The sequence below is a fragment of the Lotus japonicus genome, chromosome 6, assembly GCF_012489685.1.
Source record: "Lotus japonicus ecotype B-129 chromosome 6, LjGifu_v1.2".
NCBI classification, from domain to species: domain Eukaryota; kingdom Viridiplantae; phylum Streptophyta; class Magnoliopsida; order Fabales; family Fabaceae; genus Lotus; species Lotus japonicus.
The window spans coordinates 63219740-63233159 of record NC_080046.1 but is presented as its reverse complement, the minus strand read 5'-3'; the positions used below and the strand labels follow the sequence as shown (position 1 = coordinate 63233159).

Here is a 13420-nt window from a genome sequence, read left to right as displayed (position 1 = left end):
CGATTCAATACACATCTAGGATGGAAAGGCATAAAATAAATAAGGCTTAACTGCACTTCTGATCCCTGATCTAACACGATTGTGCAAAACTAATCCCTTATGTTTAAAACGAGTGCTTTTGGTCCCACTTGTTTTTTACGTGAGCGATTTTGGTCCTTTCCTCAATCTGTCATCAGAAAGCTAACAGAACTCACTGATGTGGACTCATTAATTTGTTATAATAATCAAAATGTGATAGATGATGCTTAAATTTATCTTACCATGTGGATGAGATGAAAAAGTTTTACATCTATCTTATGAATTAAATAAACTTTGGTCAAAAGATGGACACTTTCATGTTCTAACAAGAGAAAATCATGCATGTACATTATGCACATGTGAGACAAGTGAAGAGAGATCAAACAAAATGAGTGACACGTGCATATAGATCAAACAAAATGTAAACCTCTCAAGTGCAATAGATTATGCAAGAATTGAATCCTTTCAAGTTCTTTCTTCTAAAAAGTAGTTATAACTTATAATTCTTTTAATATGTTATTATCTTTAAATTTTACAATTAGTATCAAATAGTCTTAGATTTATTGTCCCTCGGGCCAACCCGGTCCCGTCCTTCATAGACCCGTCCTAAAAATTGGACCCGCATATTATCGGGTTGCTTCGGGTCTAGGGACGGGTTAGGGTCTATGAATTGGCCCGGTCAATGTTTAGGGTTGGGTTAGGGTTAACCAAAACCCGTTCCAACCCGTCCCTTGTACACCCCTAATTTCTGGGTTTGGTTGATGGATATGGAAGAAGTAGGATGAATTCTCTGAGTTTGGTTGAAGAAGTGGAAGATGGCCATGGTGATTTATGTAAATCTCTAGAAATCTAAAATTAAGATGAAGAAGAAAGAGTTTTGGAAAAAAATTTCCTTTCAAATTTTGTATTTTATTTATATTTTTAGTGTGTCATTAACCCTTTTTTTTATTTAACAATTATCTAAGTGGCGTACTGATATGGCCTTCTACGTCAATTAATGAGTCCACATTAGCGAGTTCTGTTAGCTTTCTGACCGCAGATAGACGGAAGGACCAAAATCGCTCACGTAAAAAACAAGTAGGACCAAAAGCGCTCGTTTTAAACATAAGGGATCAGTTTTGCACAATCATGTTAGATCAGGGACCAAAAGTGCAATTAAGCCAATAAATAAATCAGTTCAGAGGATCCGGACCCTCTTTTAACTGTGATAGTGCTCTCAAAAATAATATTATAATAGTCTTGATGGGAATTTTGGTGTAGGAGGAGGATCCATGGCATAGTTACATAATTAAGTGTGTATTTTGGTTAACATAATTAAGTCTAGACTTAGACCCGCGCGATGCGCAGTTGGTAAAATAAATTATTTTTCTTGTTAGAGTGAAAAGTTGTACCTGCACTCTTATAGCTAGTTAATCTTAATATATTAGACGTAAGAAAATTAAGTGACTTTGAAACAAATTTTCATTTATCATATCATTGTACATGTTTTGAATGGAATCATGTTTTATTTAACTAATAAGATATAATATGAAGAGAGCAAAAAAAGAGCAAATACGTCATTGAAAGGTTTGAGCCTTCTTTGCACTTTTGCCCTTCCTTGCTTTTTGTTTGCTCCTATAGTAGATGTTCTTGGCTCCTATATTGCAATTCCTTAGCCAAGCATTGGTTTTTAAGGAAATTTCATGGCAGTACAAACACACATATGTAGCAAGCATGTGAGTTTCTACATCGTGACAGTACAAACATATATAGCAATACAAACACAGATATGAAAGGAAGTTTGAGCACCTTTTTCAATTTAATATGGGAACTAAAACTCTGATAAAATTTAAATGTCTTCAACAAAACAGAACAATAATGTTATTAGATCAACCATTCCATTCTGTCTCGATGTGGATTGCTCGGATTTTAAGATTTGGCAATCACATAGCAACATGTAGCGTGCATCAAGTAAAAGAGGCTGTCAAACATGTTTTGATAAGAAAGAATGATACCTCTTTGTTGCCATCATCCACACCAGATAGTCGGTGAAAATAAGCATCTAAAATTTCGAAAAGAATGGGATCAAGTTCAATTCCAAATTAAATTAATTGTATCAAAACTGTCAAGCATCTCAGAGCATCACTGTACATGATGATGGTAGTAGACAACATACTAACAAAAGAATAAGAATAACAGTTTGTGAATTCATTTTCAAACAGAGAAGGAAGAGATACAACATCAACGAAGCAAACTAAGAGGAGGTGGCATTCTAGATCAGTGCGCCCCTAAAGAAATAGTCTTGAAACAATGCTCGATCGGCTGGAGAGGGGGAAATGTGGAAAACGCAAAAAATGGCGCATAGAAATGGCAAGGGTTCAGTTTATAATATGCTATGTAAATTGTAGGAGATGCAAGAGCATGACATGTAATAAAAAAAGTCTGATGTGGCAAACTTATGTGAGAATAAGACAGCGCTACATTACGCGTTTCTCAATTACTATATTATAAAAGCTTATTTACGTTTTTTGTCCCTATCTTTTGCCATATATATGGCTTTAGTCCCTCGCCGGAGCAAGACGTGAGATTGATCCCTATTTTTCGCCAAAACATTTGGTTTTAGTCCTCCGACCGTTTGGGTCAACGCCGGCGATCCCCTACATGGATTTTTTTTCCATTTAAATTCTATAAAAAAAATAATTATTTCTTAACACCATAATTAAATCCCTTAAATGATTATTATGTTTTAGAATTTATTTAAACCAACCCAAAAACCTAAAAATCATCCCTGATCCCATAGAACCAACCCAAAAACCTAAAAATCATCCCAGATCTTCAGATCCGGTAGGGAGGGATAGATCTGCAGCCATAATAGAGGAACCACGAAAGAGTAGCAGTTGTGATGACAACAAAAACGGTTCTGATTATATGTTTTCGTGTTTTGCTTTTAGTTGTTTTACTCACGAGAAATTATAAAGAACTATGAACTATATAATATATTGCACGTGTTCCGTGAGTTGAATTAAGAGAATACATTATAGTTAGTTCATTAAGACAATACATTATAGTGGAAAGACATTATCAAAAGCCAAAACACCAAAATTCATGCTAAAATAAATGCCAAATAAGAATATAGTAGGTTCCACCAATTAGAAATATCATTAACAACTTTGTCCTTGAAATACAAGTAATGTGGAAGTCTTGATTCGTTTCTGGTCCTTAGTTAAAGACCTGCAAAATAGTACAGAAAGTTAGATAGATAATTCATTTAAGGTCATTACACAACTAAAACAGGATATGACTATAAATAACACTATAAAGTAAAAAGCATTCAGTGTAGGAGAAGATAATGTTAAAGGGGCCAATATTGTGATGCTAACATGAATCTAAAATGTTGACTGATCTAAAAGCCAGAACATATATGTTAAACATTTTAATGTACCGTTGCAACTCAGTAGTTGACTAAAGCAACCAGTTATAGTATAATTTACCCTTTCAAATGTAAGCTGAGTAATGAACCAACAAAGTTGCAAATATATCATCTAGAAAAGGAATAAAATAGTTCAAAGAAGGGGAAAAATGATTTTCAAAATCAAATGGAACTGCATGAACAGAAGACACAAATATACCAATCAATCTGAAATTCACCACTGCACAAAAATGAAACAACTGCTGTAAGTTTATCCCAAAAACAAATTTCAAAATCATGACATAGAAAACATGATTTAGAAAAATAAATAAATTAAATGACGATTTAACCAGCAACCTATCCAAATATCATACTTGACTCTTAACCAGCAGTTTAATGCTCTGTCATTATTTAGTTATTACTTTAATGATCTGATATGCACTGCTTACTCAAAAAGGTAACAACAAATTCCTGCTGAGACATTACAACACTCACACACACACATATACAAATGTGTATTTATCAAAGCTAACATAATTCTTCCCCTTGGTACTAAAAGCCAGATTGCAAGTATAGCAGATTAACTGGAAAATAATTAGAAGGAAATATCTGGAGGTTATAGGAACAGAGAGCAAGCACTCAAATGTCATATACATCCTAAATTGAACTATTCTTCTTCATAAACTTGAATAGTCAGAGAAGATAACTCCATGATCTTATCTTTCACTAATCAGTCATGCGGTCGGATTGGGCTACGTTCAGTTCACTGGGAGGATCGACTCGCCATTTTCGAGGGAGATCCTTTCCGAATGATCTCTAGTCTATTGTAAGGCACGTTGCATCACCCGCATGTGCAGAGGATGCCTACCCCACACACATGGAGTGAGCAAAGACAGATGCACAAAGGCAGTAAGACCTGATTTATTTGCTTTATAGTAAACTAAATAACCCCCTCAAAACCTCAACAACAGAATATTACCATACACTGAAGAGGTTACAACTGTTCAAATAAAGTCCATGTAGTCATGTACCAATCAAACAAAGTGAAGAGGACCCTAATTTAGGCATACTAAAAGAAAAATTACATGCATCATTCAAAGACAGGGTAAAACAATCTGAAAGATATTTTAAATACCAAAAGACTAACCATCTTCTATGATCTCTACTGTTTAGATGAAATTTGATATCATGATGCACTTGAATGTAGAGATACCAATGAAGCATAAACTCCACCAGTGATCTTCATCAACGCATCATGCCTTCCCTTTTCAGCAACCACCCCATTTTTAATCACTGCTATAACGTCAGCCCCTCTTATTGTTGTTAGACGATGAGCTACCACCACAGTAGTTCTGTCCACACTGACTTTGTCCAGCGCCTCTTGAACTACGCGTTCCGACTCAGCATCAAGTGCACTAGTTGCCTCATCAAGTAGAAGGATTCTGGGGCCCTTCAGCATCGCTCTTGCAATGGCAATACGCTGCTTTTGCCCTCCAGACAATTGTGTACCTCTTTCTCCAACTGAGGTATCATAACCATTTGGAAGAGAACTTATGAAGTTGTGTGCATTGGCTGCTTGAGCTGCTGCAATTATCTCATCATCGGCAACACCACCCTCTTTGCCATAAGCAATGTTAGCGCGAATGCTTTCATTGAAAAGAATTGGCTCTTGACCAACCAAACCCATTTGCTGCCTCAACCAGCTTAATCTTAACTCTTTGATATCCACTCCATCAAGTAGGATGCTTCCAAAGTGAGGGTTATAAAATCTCTCTAAGAGGCTGATAACTGTTGATTTTCCACTACCACTTTCTCCAACCAATGCAACAGTCTACAAAGACACATCATATCAGCAATGTAATGTAACTAAATTGCACATTGTCAATATAACATCAGCACAGTGCACAACCAAAAGATTTATTACCTTTCCAGATGGAATGCTTAAGCTCAAATCCTTGAAAATTTGAATATGAGGCCTTGATGGGTAGCTAAAGCTGACATGTTGAAGTTCAATGTCACCAACAACATTTTCTAGTGATTTGCCCTTATTGCTGCTGGAGTCAATTGTAGGTTTTCTGTCAAGAATTTCGAATATTGAAGCAGTGGAATCTTTGGCCTTGGCTGTGTCTGGTGCCAAGGCACTTGACTGGGAAACCCCAATAGCTGTGATTGTTAAACAAAAGAAAACCTGCAGAAAATATCTTGTAAGGACAAAAGAAACATCAAATTAAGGTAAAGAATCTCAAGGTGATTGAGTTTATTGAATGTACCCTGAAAACCTCAGCAAAATTTGCTTGCCCCCTCGCCACAAGACGAGATCCTGCATAGAAACATAAAGCATTTGTGCAGTGTAGAAGAAAAAATGAGAAACCATATCCTGCACCACTTGCAAGCCCCGACTGAACACCTTGTTTTTCTGGCCCTGAACATTTCTTCTGGTACATGTCCATCACCTTCGACTCCGCACAAAATGATGCAACAGTTCTGATGCTACCAACAGCATCATTTGCCACCTGACTTGCCTCTTCATATTTCTCCTATATAGGAAGATTGTCATGATTTTCAGAATTCATACTTCATTTGATTAATGGAAACACTAATGGAAACAACAAAACAGAAAGTAAGGCAAACCTTGGCATCCGCACTGAATCCTTTAAGAAACTTCATCTGAAGGTATCCTTGTGCAAGGATTCCTGGTGAGACGGCTATAACTATCAAAGCAAGTGCCCAATTAGCAGTGAGTGCTATGATTACACCTGCTGTAATTGTTGTTATGTTTTGTACAATGAGGGCCAAGGTGTCACCAACAAGACTTTTCACTGCTGAAGCATCAGTAGACAACCTTGCACCAACTGCACCACTGAAAGGTGATTCATTTTTTTCAGTTTCATACCAGGAGTGAATAAAAAATGATAAATAATTAATGTTTCCTTGACAACTTAACATACCTTGAATTCGCAGGGTCATCAAACCAACTGATTTCTTGGTGCACAACCTTTTTGAATGTCAATGAACGAATTCTTTCTATAAGTTTTCCACCAGCAATCCCAAATAAGTAGTTCTGAAGAGGTATAACCACCAGAGTAACTAAACCTAAACCAACATATAGGAGTGCCCAGAATCTTGCATCTTTCTTCTGCTTTTCTGGAGGTTCAAAGAACATAGTAATGGCCGATGAAAACAAGACGCCAAATATTGGAAACACCACACCGTGTACTATTGCAGCAAAGGATCCAAGTAGTAAGATAGGAACCTCAGGCTTATTCAAGTAGGCCAAACGTTTTAAAGAAACCTTTTTGGGCTTGTTATTATCAGGATGGCATTTTTCAATATCCCCTTGTTCTATTTCTCCGGACACAATTGAAAATCTTCGAGAAAAGCTACGTGAGTGGGAGCGTCTACTTGCGGATGAACCATGGCTTGTTGATCTCACAAAGGGTGTTCTCTGGCTGGAAGATCGAGTTATGTGACTATCTAAATTTAAACTGTTATCTGCATCTGAGTTCCGGCTACCTTCAGCTTCTTTTTCTCCTTCTTGTAGACGAATGAGCTGAGAATAAGCACCATCAGCATCCTTGATTAACTCATCATGAGTTCCTAGATACAAACAAAGCATGCAAAAGTTAATACATTTATTCCAAAGATGTTACAAAAATGGATTTTCATATTGTATCAAGAACTAGACAGTGAACTGCTTGACAACAACAACAACAACAACAACAACAATAATAATAATAATAAAAAGAAAAAAAATCAAGAACTGCTCGTCGGGTAAACTGAAACAGGTGGTTCAATTATATAACCTTTTTCCACGATTTTTCCCTGATGAACCACGGCTATGGTGTCAGCGTTTCTAATGGTCGTCAAGCGATGCGCAACAACCACAGTAGTCCTTTTTGTCATCACTTTTTCCAATGCTTCTTGAACAACACGTTCAGACTCAGCATCCAGTGCACTTGTTGCTTCATCAAGGAGAAGGATTCTCGGGTTCTTCAAAATCGCCCTTGCAATCGCAATTCTTTGCTTTTGCCCTCCAGAAAGTTGAGTCCCACTCTGCCCTGCCATTGTGTCAAGGCCCTGCAAACAGAACAATGCACTCACTTTCTTCAATCAAACTTCATAGAAGACAAACAAAAAACATGAATCACTCACTAATGTGAGAAAAGAGTTTGTAACATTTACACACCAGAGGGAGCTTGTCAATGAAATTTTTGGCATTGGCAAGTGTTATTGCTTGTTTTATCTCCTCATCAGTTGCGCCTTCTTTCCCGTAAGCTATGTTCTCTTTGATACTAGCTGTAAACAAGATAGGTTCTTGACTAACCAGCCCAATCTGTTCTCTTATCCATCTAACTTGAAAACTCTTCAAATTCACACCATCTATAAGTACTTCTCCAGAATCAGGATCATAGAATCTTTCTAGTAAACTGATTACAGTAGACTTCCCACTTCCACTTTGACCCACTAAAGCAGCAGTTGTGCCACTGGGAACAGATAATGAGAATCCAGCAAAGATCTGCACATCCTTCCTTGCAGGGTAGCTGAAGTAAACATCTTTGAGTTCAATATCGCCCTTAATGTCTTCCAAGACAACGCCACTGGTGTCATAAGCATCAATTTTAGGCTTTCTCTTAATTGTCTCAAACATCTTATATGCTGCTGCTTGTCCTGTAGCAAATGCATTTAGGCTTGGGGATGCCTGACCCAATGACCTTGAGAATGCAAGAAAAGTTAATTAGTTACCATTAAGATTCCACAAAATACAAACTAAAACAAAAAAATTATGCCTAAACAATGTGATTTCATTGCCAGATTCACTTACATTCCCCCAGTCATAAGAGCTATGATTACAGTCAAGACATTTCCACCACTGAATCCTTTCTCAATAACCAGTTTGGAACCATACCACATGGCAAGTCCATAGGTGCAGAAGGTAATCATCAAAAGCACTCCCATTCCCAAACCTGAGGCAATTCCTTGTTGAACCATGGATTTATAAGCAATTTTTAGCTTGCTATTATAATTCTCTGTTGCTCTTTTCTCGCCGGTAAAAGATGCAACCTGATTAAATTTCAAAAACAAAATCAAGGATATTGGTTAAACAAAAATGTAAATTAATCATTGAACGTTGCATGTAATTGATGGTTATGTCTTACCGTTCTAATGGCTCCCACTGTTTGGTCAACAACATTTCCTGCTTCTGCATAAGCAGCTTGGCCACGAGCTGACATTTTAGACATCATTATGGACATGACTGCACCAGCAGTGATAACACACGGTATACATGCAAGCAAAACTACAGCCAGTTGCCATCCCTTTATGAAGGCAATCACAAAGCCACCAAGAAAAGTTGAAGCCAGTTGAATAAACTTCCCAACCTGTCATAAATATAACCTTTCATTCTTTAATAAATTGTACTCTCACAAGTGCATACTTGAAAGTTCACGAGTTATGACACTTGATTGAACTCTAATAACAATTAATGAAGGTCATTGTGCATGTTTGCAAACTCATTCGTTCCACGTTGAAGTCCAAATCATGGTGGACAAAAATATCTTCTCTTAGCTTTTGTTTTTGTCCACTCTGATCTTGGCTCTCACTGTGATTTTCAGACGAGTTTTCAAACATCCATATTATATGATGCTTTAATTTTAGCACAAAGGATCATATATAGTTATATACCTTTTCTCCCATGGCATCTTGAATGAGAATGGTGTCACCAGACATTCTCCCAATCACTTCACCAGTTGTGGTTTCAGTGTCAAAGTAGGCAATGTCCTGCTTCAATATGGTTTTCAAGTACAAGCCACGGATCCTTGTGGCTTGTCTTGCTCCTGTTACCATCCAACAAGATACCTCTGCAGCATCCAACAAAATGACCCTCATATCAGAATGCTGGAATCATTAAGAACAACCCATAGAATACTAATTCTTTCACAGGGAAAAACCAGTGCCATCTTATTGAAAACAAAGAGTACTCTATTCTAACAAATAAATAAATAAGCATACTAGAGGAAAAAAGTTTGGCCATCTTACGTAGAAATGAAGCTATTCCGGATCCCACAGCCAGGTAAACAAATAGTAACACAACCTGAAATATAATGTTAACATTGAAGTTAGATTTTGCAAACACAATTTGTATTGATGGAATACTAAACACCAAATGATTGAACAGGGAGTGCTAAGGTACAGAATGGAATGCAGCAAAAAGCCAAAAATCATCCACTTATTTGGACTGCTAATAAAATTGTTACAGTACTTGTTCTTTTATTCATGCACTTAATAAAGATTAAATAGTCTCATCTGATTTACCCTCTAACCCTTTAATAATAATTGAGTTTAATGGAAAAGTAAAAATAAAATAAAAAACTTATACCCTAATTCAAAAATTTCCCCTTTTATGCCTTGAGATTAACTAAAAGGACTTTCAACTTCTAATGCATTGAATTGGGAAACAAAAATTAAAGCACTTCACTCTCAATTTAAACGTGCACTTAATCTAATCAGTAATCAAAAATCACACTCTTCTTTCTTTCTATTGTTTCTCTCTCTCTCTCACTCTCTCATATTAAACAAGTGGCACCACCACCGCCGCCGCCGACCATGTTCGTCCAAGCCGACACACCCCATTACATCAAAACATGAAATGCAGCATTGAAAGAACGATTTTTCAACATTAAAAAACAAAAAAGATAAATTCTTTTTTACATATAAACAACAGAAAATCTATCTTATAAGTTATAACTTACCTTAGTCACTTCATGGACAATTCTGGATTTATCTGTGGAACCAAAAGTATTGACGAGCTTCCCGAATATGAGGGTCATCATAGGCTGCGTCATTCCATTAGCGGCGGCGCAGATGGTGCCAATGATCATCAACGTCACGTCAAGACGATCACCGAATGCAAACAGTTTGTAGAACGCAACTTTCTTGTTCTTGTTGGATTTTCTTTTGGTTGCAGCTCCTTCATCATTCTGTTGTTCTTGTGAAGATGTAGAATGTAAAGGTGGCTCTGTGTTGTTGTTGTTGTTGTTGTTGTTGTTGTTGTCTGCCATGGTTCACTCGCTCGCTGCGTGAAGAGCAAACCAAGGAAGAAGAAGAAGTGAATGAGTGAGTGATTATGAGACGTGGTGCATAGGAAAACAGAGCATGAGAAAGATATGGAGACTCATTCCAAGGTCATTGAGTTCTAAACGTTTTTATTGTGGTATCAAACAGAACGCAGTTAAGGGAAAATGCATGGGGCACATGATTTTGTAACAAGAATGGAAATGTCATACTCTTTAAACTAGTAAATAATCTCTTATGTCTTTTCAAAAAAAATAATCTCTAATGTTAAATAACTTAATCTACTACTACCTACAAAACACTTCATAATAACAGTTTTTAAAAATTGTTTTCCATTTTTTAAAAATTAAGTATCTGTTTAAAACTAAAATAGATAGTCTCGTATGATTGCTTAAGTGGTAGGAGCTGGGGACATATGGGTTGGGTAGGGGAGGTTCAGAGATCGATTCCTAACGACTACAATTTATCTTTCCAATGTAAAAAAAAAAACTAAAATAGATAGAACAACTTCAAATTACAATTTTTTAAAGTTGAAAAATATTTTTTTTCTTTGAAAATAGTTTTAAATACAGTTTTTAATCAAACAAACTCTTAATATGGGTGTGAAAAAAATAATTCCTCTTTACTATTAATATTATTATTATACATTACCATAGAGTTAATGATGGTCCTCTACAAGAATATAGAAGACGAAAATAAAGATAAGGGCCATTTGTGTTTAACTTTAAACTTTGAAAAGAAAAAGTAGTTTTAAATTTGCGTAAAAAGTGATTTTATTTTTATAGAGAGCACATCTTTTTAAGATTTTAAAAAGTTGATTTTAGTATATATATATATATATATGTTTAAAAGATAATTTATTTTCTAGAAGATTTTAAAAAAGTAAAAGCTACTAATTATATGGATTTTGATTTCCAAATCCTAACATTGTGAACCACTGGATCGATAAAACTTGGGGTTTATTTTACAAATCCACATGGTGCCCTTCGATGTCAATTTGCCAACTAAAGCAAATGCACTGACATGGTATTTGGTAAGAGAGAAATAGAGGGGACAAATTTTTTAAACTTATATTGTTTTGGTTTAACTTTTAAAAGGAAACTGAGGTAGCTAAAAGCCTAAAACCTTTCCTAACTTAAATTTATTTTCACTCTAAAAATAAAGGGATTTGAAAGGAAAATAATGTATAAGATAAAAATGTTATCCCTCATATTTTAAATCAAATTCAAAATCATATTTAAAAATTAAGGATAGTAAAAGTAAAATTGTTTTAAAATCTCTTATCTTCCTTTCATTAAAATCTCTACTCTCATCTGCCCTCTATTTTCTTTTAATGAGGGCTCTCCACTCTAATCTTCTCTAATTTGAATCAAACACAGCTAATCTTGTGTGCACTGTGCACTAAGGTGTAAAGCAAAGATTTTGTCTACCCATGGTAACACAACAATCAAACACAAATAAAGTAACAAAGTAGCTAATGGCTTTATTCCATGCATTTACATTGTACATCAACTTGTTTCAAACTTGTCCTCCTCCACATTCAACTCTCTCTACCACTCATGCAATTTTTGGTACAAATTACTAAAAGCATATCATATGACTATTAGGTGTCTTAAATTTTGTTACTCTTTCATGAATTGCCTTAGTTTACAAAATTGGAGTAATTACAACCTAACTAATGAATTTTCATCTAACATCATTTAAAAGTTCACCCCCACACATTTCAGAGCAACCAAAACTCAATTTATCATGCAAAATCAATAAGTCATGTATATATACAGCAAACCAAGGCGCATAGCTAATCATAAATTATGGAAAAAAATTAGTATAGTAATAGCATGTTTGAATCAATATCTTTTTCCTCAAAATCAATTCTCATACTCAGAAGATTATTACTCACACACAAGCTTCTCCTAGAACTAGTTTTGACTATATACAATCAATTGTTGACATGCACGAGTAACCTTTTTCAAAATCTAGAGTTGTGAATGTTGAAACAGCACATACCTTAAAGTTGAATCAGAATTGTGGAGGAGAAAAGGAGTTCTCACTTTTCAGAGTTGCAATTGCTGTGAATGGTGATTATAGAAGAATAAAGTTATTAAGTGTTTCCGTGATTCTTTCTTTCTCGATCTCACTCTGTAACGTTTTTTCAAATGCTGATGAGGGTAGGTAGAGTATATATATTGTGAAAATAGTCGAATTTTATATTATCTTTTAATTCTGTTTTTTATTATCTTATCTTTATCGATGAATTTTTATAATCTTATCTTTTTTTGGTAGGTTTATAATCTTATCTTTTTTTTTGGTAGGTTTATAATCTTATCTTACCCAAATATCTTAGAATGTTTTAAAAAACATACTAGAATATTATGAACTGACGAGCTCTAAATATTCATATTGGTCAAATACTCATAAATTGTAACTTTGAATTTGATCATTTCAAAAACCAAAAAAAAAACTTTGAATTTGACGATATAAGTGCCAGTGCCAGATTAGATTACGGTCTATCGTGCGTGAGTCATATTTTCAGGTTACAAAAAGCATTATTCTTTTCATTTGGCTATAATTAATATATATATATATATATTATTTTTAAAATACTTATACTTTCTGTTTTCTTCTAAATGATTCAAATTATCTTATCGGAATACGTCTTTTTGAATTTTTTATTGATTGTTTGACACGTGAAATAAATTAAACTTATCATATATTAAAAATTGACCATTTAAATAGTAAGAATAGTTTTAAATTTACAATCGGATAGAAAAAATAATAAGTATAATGATTAGAAATTAGATTTCAAAAAAAATGATTAGAAATTGAATTTAAAGTAGGATAAGGAATAATATTCTATTAAAATCATAGTAGTAGATTGTGGTTTACATCCCTCCATAATAGTTATATTAAAGTGTTTATTCACTCTTTTAAAAAAAAGTGTTT

General features: G+C 34.9%; 1 protein-coding gene across 2 annotated transcripts; it reads right to left on the bottom strand.

Moving 5' to 3' along the window:
- Window positions 1–3003: 3003 nt before the first annotated feature.
- On the bottom strand, window positions 3004–12696 carry LOC130726998 (ABC transporter B family member 9-like). 2 transcript variants are annotated; one of them, XM_057578323.1, is made up of 14 exons: window positions 12485–12696; window positions 10156–10478; window positions 9443–9497; window positions 9089–9264; window positions 8563–8784; window positions 8229–8467; window positions 7593–8118; window positions 7210–7483; window positions 6355–7003; window positions 6038–6266; window positions 5677–5943; window positions 5331–5594; window positions 4554–5237; window positions 3004–3228 (listed from the first exon to the last, which is right to left on the bottom strand). In XM_057578323.1, the coding sequence occupies exons 2-13, from the start codon at window positions 10462–10464 to the stop codon at window positions 4593–4595; spliced, it is 3855 nt and encodes a 1284-aa protein (XP_057434306.1). In that variant the 5' UTR covers window positions 10465–10478; window positions 12485–12696; the 3' UTR covers window positions 3004–3228; window positions 4554–4592. The 2 variants fall into 2 exon arrangements, with proteins under 2 accessions (XP_057434306.1, XP_057434307.1); XM_057578324.1 differs by lacking the exon at window positions 12485–12696 and having other exon boundaries at window positions 10156–10533.
- Window positions 12697–13420: the final 724 nt, after the last annotated feature.

What these genes read in the sequence shown, in the direction of transcription:
- LOC130726998 (XM_057578323.1), bottom strand. Translation starts at nt 10,464, where the DNA reads ATGGCAGACAACAACAACAACAACAACAACAACAACAACACAGAGCCA. An exon ending in GGGAAAAATCGTGGAAAAAG is followed by an intron (nt 7,004 to 7,209) that starts GTTATATAATTG and finishes GTTTGTATCTAG; the next exon opens with GAACTCATGATGAGTTAATC. An exon ending in GATTCAGTGCGGATGCCAAG is followed by an intron (nt 5,944 to 6,037) that starts GTTTGCCTTACT and finishes CTTCCTATATAG; the next exon opens with GAGAAATATGAAGAGGCAAG.